The sequence below is a fragment of the Gopherus evgoodei genome, chromosome 1 (assembly GCF_007399415.2).
Source record: "Gopherus evgoodei ecotype Sinaloan lineage chromosome 1, rGopEvg1_v1.p, whole genome shotgun sequence".
NCBI classification, from domain to species: Eukaryota; Metazoa; Chordata; order Testudines; family Testudinidae; genus Gopherus; species Gopherus evgoodei.
Window position 1 is genome coordinate 293071413 of NC_044322.1, and position 19709 is coordinate 293091121.

The 19709-nt window shown below is 40.2% G+C and overlaps 1 protein-coding gene across 7 annotated transcripts in view; it reads right to left on the bottom strand.

The window, feature by feature from the left end:
• SYT1 (synaptotagmin 1) overlaps positions 1 to 19709 on the bottom strand; it is a 526016-nt gene that overhangs the window by 106133 nt on the left and 400174 nt on the right. For 6 of the 7 annotated variants that reach the window (XM_030548647.1, XM_030548646.1, XM_030548645.1 and 3 more), the window contains 3 exons: positions 10713 to 10835; positions 6431 to 6598; positions 1171 to 1338 (listed from right to left, as the gene is read on the bottom strand). In XM_030548647.1, the coding sequence (XP_030404507.1) occupies positions 1171 to 1338; positions 6431 to 6598; positions 10713 to 10835 (459 nt within the window). The remainder of the gene's footprint in view (positions 1 to 1170; positions 1339 to 6430; positions 6599 to 10712; positions 10836 to 19709) is intronic. The other variant, XM_030548651.1, reaches the window with a different exon arrangement.

Genomic DNA, 19709 nt, shown 5'->3' on the forward strand with positions numbered 1-19709 from the left:
ATAGCAAATTATTATAAATGCCCTTCTCCGAAGCTGATTGTGACAAAACAAATCTTTAGAGACAGCAAAAGGCAAGGGAGAGAATAATATTATGGTATAGTACAGTTCATTCCAATGCATTCTTTTTTAATACATCGTTTTTATCACTGAATACTGTTTGAATTGTTACATGATAATAACAATCTAGCATGTTAAAGTCACATGTTACTCCAGCCACACCTGGAGTATTGTGTCCAGTTTTGGATCCCTCACTACAGAAGGGATGTGGACAAATTGGAAAGATTCCAGCAGAGGGCAACAAAAATGATTAGGGAGCTGCAGCACATGACTTACGAGGAGAGGCTTAAGGGAACTGGGGTCATTTAGTCTGCAGAAGAGAAGAGTGTGTGCGGGGATTTGATAGCAGCCTTCAACTACCTGAAGGGGGGTTCCAAAGAGGATGGAGCTCAGCTCTTCTCAGTGGTGGCAGATGACAGAACAAGGAGCAATGGTCTCAAATTGCAGTTGGAGAGGTCAAGGTTGGATATTAGGAAACACTATTTCACTAGGCGGGTGGTGAAGCACTGGAATGGGTTACCTAGGGAGGTGATGGAATCTCCATCTTTAGAGATTTTTAAAGCCTGGCTTGACAACACCCTGGCTAGGATGATTTAGTTTGTGTTGGTCCTGTTTTGAGCAGGGGATTGGACTAAATGACCTCCTGAGGTCCCTTCCAACCCTAACATTCTACGATTGTATGTTAAAACCAGCAACATCTTCCCTCACAGTTTGATGCATAGAAATTCAAATTCTCAGATGTATGTTTCACTATTAACTGCAGGGGTAAATCAGTCTCACTATTCAACTGCAAATGAGGGTGCAAATGTTGTGGGTGCAAACTGCACCCACTCAAGGGAAAGGGCATCCTTTTTAAGTCTGTCCCACAACCGAGTGCCTATATTGTCACAAATGATTGGAACTAGGGGGTAACAAGATATAATGCACCACGAAAATCTTCTGATAGCAATACATGTTTACAAGATAGTTTAGTTCCATCAAGCTGCCATCAAGCTAACCTGAGAAATATTGACAGGTTTCTTGCTATAAGTCAATTCCCACTTACTAGTTTGACTGTTTCACCAGCCAATGATAAAAGTATGCGGCCAAAAAGATAACAATTGTTTTTCCTACCTCTTCCTTCTCAGCACTTTGCAAGTCCCGCCACTCCTCAGTCACATGGCCAAAGTCCACTGTGTTCATGGCCACCTTATATTCCCCAATGATATCATGTTTGGAGAAACGATCGAAGTCGTATACTGCCATCACTAAGGTTTTTCCACCCAGTTCGGAGTACGGCACCTATAAAGAAGAAAAAAATGACAAGCTCTCTAGCTCAGACAATAAAGATGGGTTCACTGCAATGCAAATCAATTTCTTTGGTTTACCAGCTGTCATCTTGGGTAAATTGAACTGGGGGAAAATTATGAGATATATTTTTGCAGTCATCTGATGCACTGTTTCCCGAGACTAGAATATGACACTCAATAGAACAATGTGGCAGCTCACTTATCACTCTCAAGTTTTTGCCCTCTGTCCTCAATCATTTTTTTGTGTGTGGTGAAACTGAAACTGGAGGCCAGTTATTTGCCCCAAAGATACATGAGCTTTAAACACTGCAGTATGGTTTCTGCCAATAAATCATACTGTCAACACTCAGAAAAGGGTAGCCCAGAGACTGATTAGAAACTACAGAATAGATTTTATGCATCTGACACAAGGTAATTAGAGACTAGATCGTCTTCTTACAGGGTAACTATTTATTACTTATTCAGGTATCTTTTTTCAACATTATACCTTTCACACCATAGATGCTAAAGTTCATTCTAAGACACAGTGTATGGTTAGAAATTGCGGCGGCAGCAGGCCAAGTCCAGACTAATTCTCCAGCTGTTCTGATGGGTATGGGACAGATGCTCTGGGTTAGGATCTTTATTAGACACATTTTTAATATTTGGGGTAAGCGATGCAGTTCAGGTAAGCTACACTTGAGTAGTTGGGTAGAAAAGCCTAATTAAAATTGTTTGAACTTGCATTGAAGGCTTGGTCAATTTTAATAAATTATCTATATTTTGCAGGTTTAAACGATTACCATATGTTTCAGTAAACATTTCTCTAGTAATTGTCTATATAAAAAGGGAAGCCATAGCACGGCATAATATTTAATCACATGAACACCCAAATGTTCTAGACTGTTGAGCTCTGGGTCTTCAAATAGTGTGTGACTATTTGGCTTTCACTTGCTTTTTAAAATATTGACTGACCCGATGGTATTTAACCTTTAGTCAAAAACTGTTATAGAACAATTACACAGAATATTTCAAGTTAAGGACCTGATCCTGCTTAAGTCTATGATAACTTCAATGGGAACAGGCCTGCGCATTAACATGGTACGAACACAATAGCAAAATGTATTTTGAAAATTGTAAATTAGTTCTGTAATGAGCGCTTTTTAAATAGCATAGTAGGTTTAAACGTACAGTACAAAAAGTTTTAAATACATTTACGCTTGTCTTTACAGCAATATTAAAGTGTCCCTTTTCATAAATTTATATTTACTGTGCATTAGACATAATGTACCCTATCAATTTGATAAGGTATGTTAGCTATTATTTAATTTTTATCTTCAATAACTTTAGGCACTGTATTTTGTTAAAGTTAAAATTTATTTGAATAAACGAAAAAGAAGATTTGGTAACAATGTCACCTCCTCTTCTTCCCTGCTTCAGAGGCTGGGAGGGTTTGTCTGACCAGCATGGCAAAGAAAACCCTTGGTCCCTTTAAGGATTGCTTCCTCTTGTTTCCTTCTTTCTCTGTGGGCTTCAGGAGCAGGCTCTATAGCTGATTGGTTAGGAGAGAAGGGAAACAATGTAAATCTATTGGCTCCTCCACGCATAAGGGGAAGGTTTATAAGCCCTTCCCCCTGCACAGGGTGACATTCTGCACCACAAGGAAATACTCCCCATTCCTCCAATTGGGATCAGAGGAGGACTGGACGTTTGGGCCTTGCTCTGGGCATTGCACTTGTCACCTTCTGTAATCTGGGAAGAAATTTTCCCCTCATTCCCATACTGGCCTGTGCAGAGCAGGGTTTTAACCTTTCTCTCAGCAGCCCAGGGACTTAGTGGGTAGTTAGGTTCTAAAATTCAAGATGTTGCAACTTGGCAGGTGCCTAGTACAGATACTCATTCAATAGGGTGTCTAGTTCCCTGATAAACAGGAATTGGAAGTGGATTAGAAGAAGGCATCCCCAAAAGAAGGTGGGGAATGGGGTTGGGGCTTCTAATGTCTGGTGCAGTAAGGAAACTTCCCCACTCCTACCTTAGCCCTTCTGCAATCTCTTCTTGCAATGGTGCGGGGGCCAGATAAATGGAGGGTGTGTGGAGGAGATGGGGGCTGAGCCCTCCACCAAGTGGGTAAAGACTCAGAAGGTACTTGTCCCTGCACTGGACATGTTATTACCAGCTAGTTTTCAGATGTGTCACTAGTTAATAAACCTGAAACCTAGTTAAACCACATTCCTGGTGTCCTGACTTTCTCTTGTGTCCAAGAAAATGATGGCATCTGGCAAGCCCAGCATATCGTCACCAATCTTATTTTTAGATGGTCTATGCCAACCTTCATGTTCAGTGACAGCTGGAAGTGCATGCAGCTCTCCCATTCAGTCAGGACATATGCCCCTGTCCCCAAGTGTTCCTGCACCCCCATGTGTCCTTTCATCCCCTCTCCACATGTATCCTCCACCGCCACTCAGACACACATTCCTCCCTCCCCATGTGGCCCTGCACCCCTATCCCCCATTCCTATGTGTCTCTGTGCTCCTACCTAGCTGCTCTTATGTTTCTATATGTCCCTGTACCTCCTCCCCCTCTCCCCATGTGTCTCTGTGCCCTCACTCAGCCACCTCCCTCCCTATGTAGCCCCCTCTCCCCAATCACCAAGTGGCCCTGTACCTCCCTCCTCCCTGTGGCCCTGTACCTCCACTCCCATTCAGCCCCTGCCCCAGACTGTCTCCCCCCCACTAGTCCTTATGAGCCTCTGCCTGACCCCGCCACAGCACCCCACTCTGTCTCCCCATAGCCCCTGTCTCCTGACCTAGCCTGACAGGCAGGGCCGGCTCAGCGGTTTTGCTGCCCCAAGCAGCCCCCCCAAAAAAGACGTGATTGCGATCTGCGGCAATTCAGCGGCAGGTCCTTTGCTCTGAGCAGGAGTGAGGGACCCTCCGCCGAATTGCCTGAACCTGCTACCCTACTCCGGAGTGGCTGCCCCAAGCACCTGCTTGCCAAGCTGGTGTCTGGAGCGGGCCCTGCTAACACATGAGGAAGGCAGGATCTTTCTTTTCCCTAGCTGGGGGGAGCTGCTGCTGCATTCTATCGCCACAGTGCACTCTTGTGGGCAAAAGGCAGAACTGCAGAAGTTATTTTCTGCTAGGAGCTGCTACTATTCTTGCACCACTGTGCCCTCAGATGGGCAAAAGGCAGAACTGCAGCAACATTTCAGCAGAAGCTTTTTTCTGTGAAAAAAAATTAAAAATATGCACAACTCATTAATTATTCATATGTGCAGTAGTACAGAATTCCCCAGGTGAAATGTACAATATAAAGGATGAAATTCTGACCCCAGTGAAGGCAGTAGCAAAACTTACACTAATTGAGATATTGAGGTGAACTTTTCTCTTTGCAAGATGCTGGATAGCAGCCCAGAAAACACAGAGATTGAAGATTTCTCTCCTTTTGAGAAATTATTCCACTCAACATCACCAAGAAATTGTTTCTGGGGTGTCCCTCCAGAGAGAACCCTTTAAATTACAACAGCACTTTACCTCCATATGCTAACAAAATAAATCCCATTCAATTGGATTCTCTTTTCCATGCATTGTGGGCAAGTTGTAGCTGTATAGGTTAAGTTTTTCCCCCCTTAACATTTATGATAATAAATGTGTTCATTTAAGAATTTAGAATGTTTTAAACAGCAGCTATTTCAAAGAACAGCTGCTTTTATCCTTCAAAGAAGTGAAACCAAGATAAAATCGTGTTGAAGTATCCAAAAGCAATGCATGTATGCAGCCATGCAGACAAACTACTGACGTTGCAGAAAGTAAAGCAACTATACCACTGAGCTGGTGCCTGCAGTCCTTATTTAGGCAAAACTACCATCAGTTTTGCTTGAGTAAAGACTGCAGGATCTAGCTCACTATCAGTACTGTGTCGTGGTACACCTAAACACCTCAGTCACAGCTTGTTAGGCAAAAGATTCCAGCATACATTTCCTTCTGGGTTCCAAAATGTGACTATTAAAGCTGTGACTTAAAATAAGTGGACATTATCTGCCTGTGAGTGAGTGTTTTGATTTATGCACTGTGCCTTACTGTTAGATGACAGATTTGTTTGTTGTTTCTTGCGTATGCTACCCTGGGATCTGTAATTTACAGATCTGGTTTCTTTTAAATATTCTCATAGGAAAGCTCAGTAAAGAAATGTCCCCAAAAAGGATTATTTTTATGAACATCTTCATGGGGAAAAACAGACTATGTATGCAGTAGTGGCTGTGACCTCTAGGGATATCTTTCTCACTGAGTGATTGCATAGCCTGAGTCTCTTATTGTTCCTGTTCTCAAACTGGAGCTGTCATTATAAGACTGAGCATATACATAGAAGAGCCTAAAGTAATAGAAGACAGACACGCATTAGGAAAATCCCTTTGAAATATGCTCCCTGATGCTTCTTTATTACATTTAACTGGACTTTCAGCATGGCTAGAATTTTCTTAAGTCACTATTAATACTGCTGCAGAAATTTTACAATCAAACCCTTCACTACATTTATTTAATATGTGCCCTGTAAGCTGGGGGTCATGATTTTGCCTCTCATGTAAGATAGCATGGTAAAGCATTACTATGTCAGGATATAGGAAAACCGAGCAAGATTGATCTCATACTTGTTCCCTTCATCCATATGCCTTGCTCATGCTTTAATTTATTTGGGAGGGGGAAAAAGAGCAGTATACCAGAATTCATAAATCAGACTGCAACAGATTTTTTAAAGAAAACGCTGGTTTAGGGAAATTCACATATACCTTTGTCAAAGTGTCACTCTATTTTGTAGTAGTCTCCAACTACAAGGTAGGGGCCAGACCCCCAGTAAGAATAATGAGCATAGCTTCACTCACTACAATTAAGCTAAGTCTAATTACATCCTCAAAGGATCTGGCCCAACGTGACTACATTTTTCATCATAAGACTGAATCTCAAAAGGTTTCTGCAACAGAGAAATCCGCTGTGCCTCAGGTCACCAACTAACTAAGACATGAGCAATACTGTAACTGAGCATGAGATGAACCTTTACTCTATATAATGAGCAAAGAAATACATTCCAAATAATTATCAAAGGAATACCTTGAACGTAAATTGCTCATTGAAGACAGGGTTAAGGGTCTTTCTGTGGACTTTTGTTTCATATTTCTTCTTCTTATCAGGCAGCAGGAAAACTTTCACATAGGGATCAGATGTTCCACCCATATCCAAAGCAGGCAGCTCAGCTGCCTGAATAATCCCTACCAAAAGCTGAAAGGAGAGAGAGAGAGAGAGAGAGAGAGAGAGAGAGAGAACGGACTACTGAAGAGACATTTAAGAAAAGATTTATGTAGTCAAAAAATGGCAATTTTTCTGTCATTACTACTTTTTCTTTTCTCCTTGTTGCTCAGCTTTAAAAGAAAAAAACAAACAAAAACATCTACTATCCTTTCAAGAGCCTCTGCACAGAAGGCAAATGGAGCAAAGCTATAGACTGCACAAAACCAATTATGGAAGAAGGAGGCTCTAGGCAGTGTGTTTTTAAGCAGAAAAGAGGCTTTTTAAAGTGCAGCTGATTACAATTAAATATGAAATTCGGTGTTTTTTAAAATTGCAGTCAAATAGGTTCCCAACTGCTAGAGTTGCTTGTAAATTCATTTTCTGTGCAGGGCACTGTGCAATTTTGACTATGAAATTTGTATTCCAAAACCATCCCCAAAGTACGTAAAAAAAGGAAATAAGAAACTTAAAAGGTATGAGGTAGAATTTTCATAGAAACAAGTGGGTCTTGCAATCTTCACACTTCACATTTATTTCTCTATGCAATCATCGGTCTTAGGCACTAAACAGTAACATTTTTAAAGGCATATAAGTGACTACAAGTCAATGAGGTTTAGGCTCTAACTGTCTACATCACTTCTGAAAATAGATTTAGGTGGCAAAGGCACTTTGGCTCAGATTTTTGAACACTGCAATACCTAACCGATTTAGGAGCTTGCCTCTCATTTTAAAAGGGATTCAAGCACTTAAGTGCCTAAACCCCTTTTCAAAATGTGACAGGCTCCTAAATCAATTAGGCATTGCTACACTGAGCACAGCAATGCCTATATACCTTTAAAAACCTGGGCCTTAGGCACTTTTGATAATTTTACCCACAGTATCCATTTTTGTCAGTCATAGAAGGATGGATGTCCTGCTCTAAAGTTGACCATGATTATTATTTGTATTACAGTAGCCCCAAAAGAATCAGCTGAGATCAGGGCCTTACTTTGCTAAACGCTGTACATATGGGTAGTAAAACACACTCCCTGCATTGAAGCTCTTACAAGCCAAATAGACAACACATACAAAGGGTTAGTGAAAGGCAGGATTAGCAAACTCATTTTACAGGAAGAGAATTGAAACAGAGAGTCCTTACGGCCCAGATTTTTAAAGGAGCATTTAGCCATCTTTGTACACTGGACTGCAATACTTAACTGATTTAGGAGCCCAAATCTAACTTGAAAAAGGGGATTTAGGCACACAGGAGCTCAAATCCCATCAACTCAGAGTGCCTAAATCCTTTTCTGAAAATGAGATTTAGGCTCTTAGATTAGTTAGACATTGCAACAGTGTGTGCAGCAATACCTAAATACCTTAAAACTCTGGGCCTAGGTGACTTGTCCAAGGTCACACAGGAAATGTGAGGCAAAGCTGGGACACACAGGCAGCTCCTTCTAAGTGACAATCCAGTGCCCTTCTTTGTTCTCATAGACCAGTTGTTTGAAAATTAGAAATAGGAGCTCAAGCAATTGGAACAACTAAATTCTCACCTGGGAAAATAACTGTATTCTCACAGATTCTTAAAAGTGGGATTTATTTATGCCTATTTTAAATTCAAAATGTGTCATATGTGCTTTCCTACCTTCTTAAGCTCCATGAAGCATTTTTCCTTTACCTCTACTTGGCACTTTTCCTTTTCTCTCTCATTGCTATTCTAGATGCATAATAGTTTATAAATACATGGACGGGCTCGGGATCTACCTCAAATCTTTCACATCAAAGAGTGAAAAATGAGCCCATGACAGTGAACAGAGCAGAAAAGGAATTCACTTCCATTTTAAAAGCTTGCGCTCTAAAAAGAAAACATCATGCTTGAGAGAGTATTTTGGTCAGCTTGTCCACATTTTTAACCCAGCTGAACACACCAAATGGTAATTGGGTTTCCAGCTCCATGCAGCTGTGCTGCACTATCACACCACTAACATCTAATCCCAAGGAAGTACCAGAGCTCAGAAGGGAAATTTAATCTTACAGTTAGGGCAGCAAAATAAAATAGGAACCCACACTATCATAGAATTTCGCACCTTAATTAAACACAGCACACTATTAAAGATGTGGTGTGGGGAAAAGAAATAAATGTTTTTTATGACATTCTATTTTGTTTATGGAAAATTTAGTTCTCAAACTCAATGTGGCATTTCCTTAATAAAATTCACAAAGGAAGTTTATTTTCATCTGCTATGGGATCTCAGATCAATTTATCACAAAAGATTGCAGCTTTTCTGTTCTTTTTTCTCCCTTAGATCTTCTACCCTTTGAAGATTCTTAAGTTTCCTACGGATTTCAAGTGATGAAAACAGGCCAGGTAAAGGACTATAGGGCAGAGAATTCTTACTACAGTGTTTTCTTGGAGAGTTGAGGAAAAATGTCCTTCATCCATAGGCTCTAGAAAGACTTCAGAATTCTTTTTGCCTCTTGCTTTGAAAAGCAGAAGCAGTGGCAGTTAGAAGTTAGTTGAAATGATTTGGGGAGTATAGTGTATAGTGCCAGGATATAGCCTTATGCAATGTTCTCCTGTAGATACAGGGAGTTTACTTAATTTCTGCCTATACTCCCCCTTCTACCCCTGAAACAAACATATTTTATGCCAAGAAGAGCATTAGATAAAGAATCTGAATGTATGCTAGTGGAAATATAGACTCATAGACTCATAGGTCAGAAGGGACCAATATGATCATCTAGTCTGACCTCCTGCACAAGGCAGGCCACAGAACCCCACCCATCCAATTTTATAACAACCCCTATCCCAGGACCGAGTTATTGAAATCCTCAAAATTGGTTTGAAGACCTCAAGCTGCAGAGAAACCACCAGCAAGCGACCCATGCCCCACGCTGCAGGGGAAGGCGAAAAACCTCCAGGGCCCCTGCCAACTACATATGGAAGTTAGTTTAGATGAAGAAATGTACAGGAATTTCAGTTAATATTCATTTCTTTCCCTAAATAGAGAATAATTTTTTGTTCTGACTAAAAGCCTTAAAGATAACAAACCTTTGATTTGATTTCTCAGATGAAAAGTTCACCCAAAGACAATAACGTGGAGAAGAAACATTCTTTGAAGTTTTCTTTCCCAAATAAATGAAATAGTCTTTTCAACGTGAGTGCGTGTTTGTGCATATGAGCATGCAGATTGTGGAGTGCAGATCCCAAACAAAGAAGCTTTGCACTCCATGCCTGGCAAGAAGCCAAGCTGAGCAGAGGAATGTGGGCAAGCTCAGGGTATGGTGAAGACATGAGAAGCAGGTCTGTACAAAACACATCCACGCCCCTGAAATTCCACATTTATGGCCGCTATTCCCGTTCACAGTCTTGAGAAGCAGCCAAACCTCAATTGTATCAGTTTCCAGCCTCCAAATTTCAGGTGGTGGTATTAGTGGAGATAGATTTTTTTTCTCCCCAACTCCCTGCAGAGTTCTTAAGGGCAGAGCCCTTTTATTTGGATTTCACTGACAGACTAAGGACTGATTAGCAGGCTATACATTTCTGCTCAACCCAACAGAACTAGATAAGAGAGCCTGGAATTCTAATTAATTAGAGAGACAGCATGGGCCAATGTATAGACCATTAGACTGGCGGTCAGGAGATTATCTCTCATTTGTACTATTGACCTGCTATGAGACTTTGGATGAGTCACTGCACCTCTCTGTCCCTCCATTTTCTCTCCCACACTTTGTCTAACTTGTTTGTTTAGATTATAAACTCCTTAGAGCAATGACTGAGTCTTACAATCCATTCAAAGCCTGCCTAACACCATGGGGCCCAATCTTAGTTGGAGCTTGTAGGCGATACTGTAATACAAATAGATAATAAATCAATCCTCAAGCATCATCATCATCATCATCATCATCAGAAAAAAACTTTGGCATAAAGTTTGACTAGAAATGAAGTGTACCCTTAACATGTATTAAACACAAATGGAGAAGGAATTGTTTCATAAAGCTTCAGGCTTGCTTTCTAATTTTCTTCAATGCAAGCTAGAATGCTAAGTATCTACTCTGCACGTCTGTATTTTTGCAGTCTCCTTTCACCTACACAACAGTGTATCACTGGCTGTTTGTTTCACACCTGATTGTTCTGGAAGTCATAATCCAAAGAGTATTGGATTTTCCCTAGCTTTTCCTCTTCTTTGGGTTCTTCTTTATCTTCCCCATCAGTCAGCCCAGTCTCAGCATCATCATCCTTAAGGGCCTGCAAAAAAGAAAAGAAACAATAATAAATATGACAAGCTTCTTAACAGTAACCTAAAATAGATATTCCGTCCTCAAATCTACTGTAAAGCCGTTAAAAGCAAGCATGATGGCACAAATCCATATATGCTGTTTACATATATTTATAGAGTTCAAGTTGTGCAAGAAAACTTTCTTTAAATCAGCAAGCAGCAGGGAAGCAACAGAAGTAAGAAGAAAGCTTCTTGGGACATGGCCAGCAAGAACTGTTACACAGTCTGAAAACAGAAAGCAAATGTCAACTTGATATTTTAAAAAGTCTGCTTTAATCCAGTTGCCTCTTAAAGAGGCCAATGTGGACCAACATGCTATTAAGTAGGCAAAGTCACATTCATTCCTCTTAAAGAGATCTCAGTAACATCAAATCTAGCTGTGCATGCTGTGAATTATTTGCAACAGAGCCACGCATTTCTGTAGGATTACGGCTGGTAAAAAGAGACTGTTGTGAGTGAGTTCTTCCTACATTTGACAGGTTGTTATTTAGGATGAATATGAAGGCAAAAGGTATCACCATGCTACTAGCAAATGCATGTTCATAGAAAAGGCCACCACACTAGTCCCATTGTCTTTTTATTCATTCTTTATACAAAGCTAGGCTGAACCAAACTGATTTACAGATGCACTGATTTTAGTAAAGTTAGAGAAAAATATAATTTTGTCTATTACATAAAACAGCATTCTTCTTTTTAAGACGCAGCAGCTATCTCAGTTGCTACACAAGAGAAAAACACAATTTGAAAACATCCTTTTGTGCTGTACCAGAAAGCAGAAGTATTTTTGTTGCAAAGGAATACATACAATTATGAAAACATGTTAAAAGTGCCACATCTTGCAAACTTTTGCCTGAGGGAGAACTAAATGATGGGGCTCAGGGTAAATAAGCCAAATATTAAAATAAAATTATTAATATTTCCTCATACGCATGAAAATAATATCAAGAGCACAAAGGCAAAGAATTAAATACTGAATACTTACCTGGAACTGATATGAGAAAACTGCATTCATCATAGATTTACACTCTTGAATGTTCCTTTTAGGGAGTGCTCGAAAAGCTTCTGAAATTTCTATAACTTCCCAAAAGCCAGTGATTGCGGTGCAGACAATATACACTGATCTTACTTCTATTGAAGTAAATGGGAGTTTAGTTTTTTACTTTGACATGAAGAAGTTTGGGCCCTTGTATCCCAATGCCCCTCATTATTGAAAGTCCTAAATGCTTTAGCTCAGAAAGTCAAATAGTAAGGACCTGTTCCAACAATCCTTGTTTTTTTTTAATTTAATCATGGAGATATACCTATCTCCTAGAACTGAAAGGGACCCTGAAGGGTCATTGAGTCCAGCCCCCTGCCTTCACTAGCAGGACCAAGTACTGATTTTGCCCCAGATCCCTAAGTGGCCCCCTCAAGGATTGAACTCACAACCCTGGGTTTAGCAGGCCAATGCTCAAACCACTGAGCTATCTTTCCCCTGTTTTTGTTATTAATAACCTCTTTGCTGAATATATAGGATATTTGCCAGCACTTGAACTTTAGAAAGAGGGACTTGTGGGAAGAAAAACAGGATTGTAAATTTCAACTCCTTTAAAATACTGGACTAAGATTTCCGGAGGGTAAAATGCTAAATATTTTGCTAAAATCAGAGATTGTTTTTTTTACCTAGGGATAACTGGCATGTTTGCGCCAGTAGATTGTATGAATATACAGTGTTATATATGCAAATTTTATCAGCATGAAAGTGGCGTTCAATATAAAGCACTGATTATTTTCAAAAGGGCTCATATTAGTCATTTTTAATAAAATGCAGAGTACAGGACAGTGAGAGAACCACTTGCTTGTTTTTGTTTTTCCTGTCATGCCATCAGATGTTAGAACTAATTGCCATTATTTGTAAAGACACAGATATCAGGTGGATGTATACACTTGAGATCCAGGTACAACGAAGGTGATAAAGGCTATACCTACAGTTGGCACTGGTTGCCAAAGAAATATTGGCTGCAAAAGCCAGACCACTCATGTCACATTCATGCCTTGACACCCTGTCTCACATATTCATGCTTACTTCATGAAACCTCTAGGAGCAGAAGCCCATGCGCTGGGTCACAACGTCACTTAAATTTAGCCCAGCCACCCTTCTGTCATGGGAGCTGGGAGGGGAGCTCCAACATTATGCCATCCAAAGCCCCCTCATTGGCGGAGGAGTGCCCTGCCTTCACCCACTTCTGGAACGTGTGTGTGTTGGCCAGAGCCAGATTGTTTCGGAGTGAGAACCAATCAGGAACTGAAGCTGAGTGGTGTACAGGGGAGTCATTGATGGGAAAGTAGAGCTGAATGATATTAAGCAGCTTTACTAAAAGACTGTCCCTCTCAGCAACCCCACTCAGTCTTTTTGTTTTTTTTCTGGAGTTGCGAACAGGAGACTGTGTGACACCACACCAGTTCTCACAAAAAATCATGCGTTACAACTTTGCCAACTTGAGTTCTCTGCAAAAGCATCAACCTCCTTAGTCAGTTGCAAAGAGAGTAGGTGCTGAGCAACAGTGATTCGAATAGGAACACTGAAGCAGAAACATTAATTTGTCAAGAAACACTTGTAAACTAAAGGTCAGATTCAGAATTGTCAAGTACTATAATAAACTTTTGTAATCAGATGCTAATGGGCTAGATCCTCAGCTTGTGTATATCAGCATACTTCCACTGAAGTCAATGAAGTAACATCAGTTTATGCAAGATGAGGATCTGGTTCAGATGTTACAGATACCAATTCTATTAGTGAATGATGGATGCAGGTTAATCATTTGAGCTCTCTTAGTCAGAATATAAATTACTGTATATTTTAATATGGGAAAAAAGGTTTAAAATGGATCAAAATCTTCTATGAAGTCAATTCAGTAAACCTGAAAAACAGAGATGGTGGAATATTTTTCTAATGAAAAATATTTCATTTTGGCTGTGATAAACCTATTTAAAATGTGAGTAATGTTTACATTTCTTAATCCCTGAGCTGCTGGTCTCTACTGAAGCATCTTTCCTATGGCTGAATGGCAATCTTTTAAGTGCTGGCAAAGATGGCACTGCAAAAATGATCTGCCTGGTAACAAAGGATAGCATTGGAGCAGGGCCAGATTAAGGCCCATGTCTTAGGCCCCAGTTTTTGGAGTCATCGTGTGATTACATCAGACTCTCCATTCTCATTTTAAAAAATAAAAGTAAATTTCTAGGCCCCTCAGTTGTGAAGAAGAATTTGAGGGTGCAACCATGTGTAATCGACACATAGGCCTGGTCTACACTATGCTGTTAAACCAATTTTAACAGCGTTAAATCGATTTAACGCTGCACCAGTCCACACTACATTGCTCTTTATATCGATTTAAAGGGCTCTTTAAATCGATTGCTGTACTCCTACAAAATGAGAAGAGTAACACTAAAATCGATATTACTATATCGGATTAGGGTTAGTGTGGACGCAAATCGACATTATTGGCCTCATTATTTTACAGTAGCTACCCACGGTGCACCACTCCAGAAATCAACGCTAGCCTCGGACCATGGACGCACACCACCAAATTAATGTGCCTAGTGTGGACGCGCACGATCGACTTTATAATATCTGTTTTATAAAATCGGTTTAAGCTAATTTGAATTTATCCTGTAGTGTAGACGTAGCCATAGATATGTGACTGAGTCTGCAGGCTGCCAGGAATAATAACACAGTTCGCCCATCTCAGAGCTAACACCATGATGCACTGCTCTGAGGAGCCTTGTTAACATCACCCCAGCAGAGGACTCTGTGGCAGGAGAAGAATTAAACAGGTTCAGCACATTCATCCATTCAGATATACCCTAGCTGCTGGGGTGAGTACTGCCCATCCTCCGTATCTGGGGGGCTGAGAGGGGCAGAGGAAGAGGAGACCCCCTGGTGCTGTCCCTGTCTCTCTTGAAGGCAAGGGCAACCTTGCTGCCATTTCTTGGGGGGAAAAGAGGCCAAATATTGTGGCCTTTGTCTTTCGGGGAGTGGAAAGAAGACCTCTATAGTGATGTTAGCCACCTACTGACTCATTGAGAAGTGGTCGGTGAGAATAGGTCTCTATAATCTAGGATACTGCCTGCAGAGAACAAGAGTACATGCAAGTAATTTGTAGACTCTAGGGAAGAAAAAATATCCTACACAGATGCCAGAGCTACAGAGATATCACTATCAAACAAATCGTAAAACACGAACAAAAAAATAAAACAGGGAACACAGGAAGTTATAACAGTGGTGAATTTCTTGCACAGTGCTAACTGCACACAGAACCCAATGAATTATTAGAATCCCTCCCACATGCACCGTAGAAGGCATTTGGAAGGTAATTGTTTGGTAGAAGAGAAAGAAAAGGTATCATATTACTTGTCTCTATCAAGCAGCCAGATCGTTCTTTCTGACCTTGGACCAGAAATACAAGAGACTTTTAAAACTTTGAGAATAGGATCAAGTGCGTTGATTTTACCAAGGTCAGGAGAAGAGGAGGGACTGGATGTTATCATAGCAAGCTGCGTACAATAATTTTTATCTTTAAGGAAGGAATTTGCTTTCAAATAAAAGACTGGCACTTTAATAGAATCTGGGTCAAAAGAAGTTGGCACAGAAGTTTCTCGTGCGATGCATCTACTCTGTTCCAAAGAGGAAGAAGCACTGGATTGTGTCAAAGTAGTTGAAGCACCACCGAGGGATTTTTATTTTATGTTGAGGTTCTTTGGATAGGGAATATTTAAAGGAAATGTACTGTGACCCTCAGGGTTTTTTTGGTCTTTTTTTTTTTCCAACTGTTCATAGTGTTTTAGTTTTTAGGTCTAATATTTCGTGATCTAGCATGCCTGTAAGCTATTTTGGGTTGTTTTTAGTACTATTAAAAAGTTTATCATTATAATTTCTCTTCCTTTTCAAGCCTGTACAATTGATTTCATGGTACTCAGGTAGTACTGGTTTACAGGGAGAGGGATGTGAAAAGTTTCTCTGATCATTTTTTAAAGGCCATTCAATATTTTAAGATTTGTTTTTCTGTAAAACATCCGGCATAAAAAGAATACATCATGGAGTGGTTTCATTTGCACTAATTCGGGATGACTTCATAATTCACTCATAAGGTTTCACCATTTCTGAGTAATATATACAAAAAACAATAAAATCATGACACCATATCATCATATGTATGTGTGTTTTATGTATTTGTGTGTATATATATATATATATGTAAACATGAAAAGCAGTGCAAAAAAATTCCTGTTAGTGCAACATAAAGGTGAAAGCTTGCACACTCATATCACAAAAAGTCAGGAAATGCAAAAGTTAAGATAACAGCTACAACATAACTCAGCCACACTAAATATCTTGTATGTTTTACAGTACTCTGATGATTATAAGGATTGTTGACAAATGTATTATTCGATCCATATTTGAATTACCATTGTAACTAGTTCTAGCCAATGGTCCAGACATCGATTAACATATGACACTCTGATTTCCCTTTCTGTGCCATGTTTTAGCTAACTCTTTTTAAAGCTCTTCTGCTGTTTAAGTGCCTTCCAGAAAACTACATTAGAACAATTCAAGTCAGAAGTGAGTGACAGTCACAATGTGCTTGTTCTTTCCTCATTTTCATAGCACAATTAAAGGGTGAATTTGTATACTTCTATTTCCTTATGCATCACTATGAACAAAGATCCTTGCTCTTCCTCATTTTCAGTAGTCTCATCTCTTCTTGACTCTCTTAGTGCTAGAAAAACTTGGGAGGAGTCAGAATTCTGTAGGGTTCAACAGTGTTTCATGAATTTTCACCCTACAGGCCCATTTCATGTGCTGACACCAGCCATCCTGCAGGGACAGCTGTTCTTCTGCTGGTTCTCCTGTCCTTCCTTTCCTCCCTCCCTCACAGCATAGCCCCCATCAGGGCCAAGCTCCCATTGATTGGGTTAACCTGTAACTTCTCAGCATCAGCCACAAAGGGGATCCTGAAGGACTAAAACAGCTCCAGACTCTATTTACTCACTCCCAGAATTTCACATGGAAACTCTGAAGGTCTGCAAGGGACTGACCATAGTGGGTCCTCTGATCCTCCTCAACTTCCTGAATCTTTATCAACACAGAGCCGAGCCATGTGAATCACAAAATGGGAAAATACTGCAGCAGGGGTTGTTCTCCTCCACCTACTACATAGAAAAGGAGAGGAATCATGTATGAGGGATCTCCATGCAAAGATCCATGAAGAAGTCTCTAGCCCATTATGCTTCTGGTCTCAGCTATCTTACAGCATTGCATTTTCTAGCTCCTCACTAATTTCACTGTGGCCACGTCCAGACTAGGGTATTAAAATCGATTTTAGATACGCAACTTCAGCTACGTGAATAACGTAACTGAAGTCGAATTTCTAAAATCGAGGTACTCACCAGTCTGGACGGTGCGGCATCGATGTCCGCGGCTCTCCGTGTCGATTCTGGAACTCCGTTCGGGTTGATGGAGTTCCGGAATCGATGTAAGCGCGCTCGGAGATCGATACATCGCGTCCAGACTAGACGCGATATATCGATCCCCGAGCAATCGATTTTAACCCGCCGATGCCGCGGGTTAGTCTGGACGTGGGCTGTGACCTAGCTAGGACTCCAAATAGGCTAAACTCTTTCAGTGTCATTTGTAGAGGAATATCTTCATCAATAGTGTCCTCAGGATTGTTTCCACCCAATAAGAGGACCATGAATTCATGCTTCAAGAAACATTTAACAAAAGCAACTGTGAAAGCACTCCAGTAGTAAAAACAAAACAAAATCATGTAGAGCACAGTGTGTAAGTCTACCTGTCAAGCAACGTTCACTGCAGTCTGAATTCCACCCAAGGCTATCCCATCAGCCAATCTTTTTGTTCACAGGGTAAAAAATAGGGTTATTTTTAATGCCTGCATGCTGCTCTGGCCTCAGGATTGTGCAAAGCTTTTTGAATGTGCAGGCAGGAAAACAATATTCATATTATAAAAAGAAAATTTTGTGCTATGTCCAACAATGCAGTTTGTCACAAGGCCAATTTCCCTCCTTCTCCCAAATTTGATGGCCAAGCTCCATATCTCTCTTTTATTTCAAGCCAAACTCAAGTGCAATCATTTAGGTTAGTTTTTTCTAACCTCCACAGGTGGATTCAATATCCAAAGAAAACAATGAGGAACTGCTGAAATCCCTGCAATATGAGTACACATCTTATCAGTTCCACACACATTCAAGAACAGCATAGCTGTGACCCTCCTGATCTTTTATCCCATAGGGACAGGAAGACCTTTAAAAGTTACTGGCTGATTTCCCATCATCCATCAAAACAACAGCTTGGTCTCCTCGCTATTGTAACTACATCCGCTTATCAGAGTCTCTCAGAAGGAGAGGCAAGTCTCATTCTTCCAGCATCTGCTTTCTCGCTATGAATTCATTAAAAAACCATTTTGTTTTTCAGGTTCCAGCGGCTAAGCCAGGCTTTGGTTACTGTGAAATCTACTTTATCCAGCACTGCTGCAAGACTGTTGTCCTGCATCAGCAGTTGGCCACACCGATGCATGTAATGAGCTGTATCCAACATGGAGAGTTTTGACATCACTTTCTCCCTTGTTATACAGGTTTTAAATGGTCAGTTACTCAAAATGTTTTGGTTTTGAGGAGTGTTGTGAGGTTAGACAAGGCTTTTGAAGTGTTTCATTAGATATCAGTGGCTCGTTTGGGTATTGTTTGTGGCCATATTGCTATCTTTGGTGCAATCTGAACATGGACTGGAAGCTGGAAGACACTGTACTAAGTGTGGGAGATATGGCACTGTTAGCTCCCCATGAGCAACCCCTTTATCTGCAGCCAGTATCAGTTTGGTGAAATTGAACATGATAATCTAAATTAATCATTATAACCAGAAAGTAACAGATCTAATAAGTTATAATTTATACTCTAACATAAAATTAAAATCATTCTAACTGTAAAATAACTTCCTATAAAATTAATAAATAAATAATTTTACTAGTAAAAATGTAAATAAGGGCATTCTAGAAGTTTGCATTAGTTTGAATTAGTGTGGACCAGTAAATTAGAGAGGTCATGTGCTCGTCAGAAGACATATAGAGAGGGAAACAGCATATACCACAGAATGGGAAATGGCCTACCCCATAGCAGGGAAGCAGATCATTACCAGATAAAGAAACTGGACTCAGAGGAGTCCAGTTCAGAAAAAGGATTACAGAAGAGAAGGCTAGTGTCAGCTGGAGAACCTTTGTTTTAGAAACCCACTTGCTTGACAGTTGACATTTTTGCTGGGCACTATTGGCCCTTGGGTGAAATCTTGGCTCTACTGAAGTCAGTGGGAGTTTTGTGACTCCTCATTGGGACTGGGATTTTGATGCTTGTTATTTTTGTGGGTTAATGTACATTAATTTGCTCTTTTTCCTAGCTATGTGAAGATATCGAATATTAAAAAGCTCACTCCTTTGGCATATTTTGTTTCCATGTGGACAAAGAGTTTTATAGCCCATAAGAATATGGAGTTAGTTTAACTAATCAGTTACACACTGAAGGGTAGTGAGGTGACATTACCATTGTATAATTTAAAGATTTTAATGGAGCAAATATCTTACTATTTTATAATTTAAAGAGTTTAATGGAGTAAATATCTCCTAGCCGTTAAACATTAATAAAACATGGTAGCATTTTTTGACATGCTTCCAATTCCATGCACAGGGCCAGTTAGATATAGTTAAAACAGCAGGGTCTCAGTGCATGAATGAGATGATGGTGGTCAGAGGGGGGATTTATTACAGGTTTATTAGGAATTGGGGAACACTTGG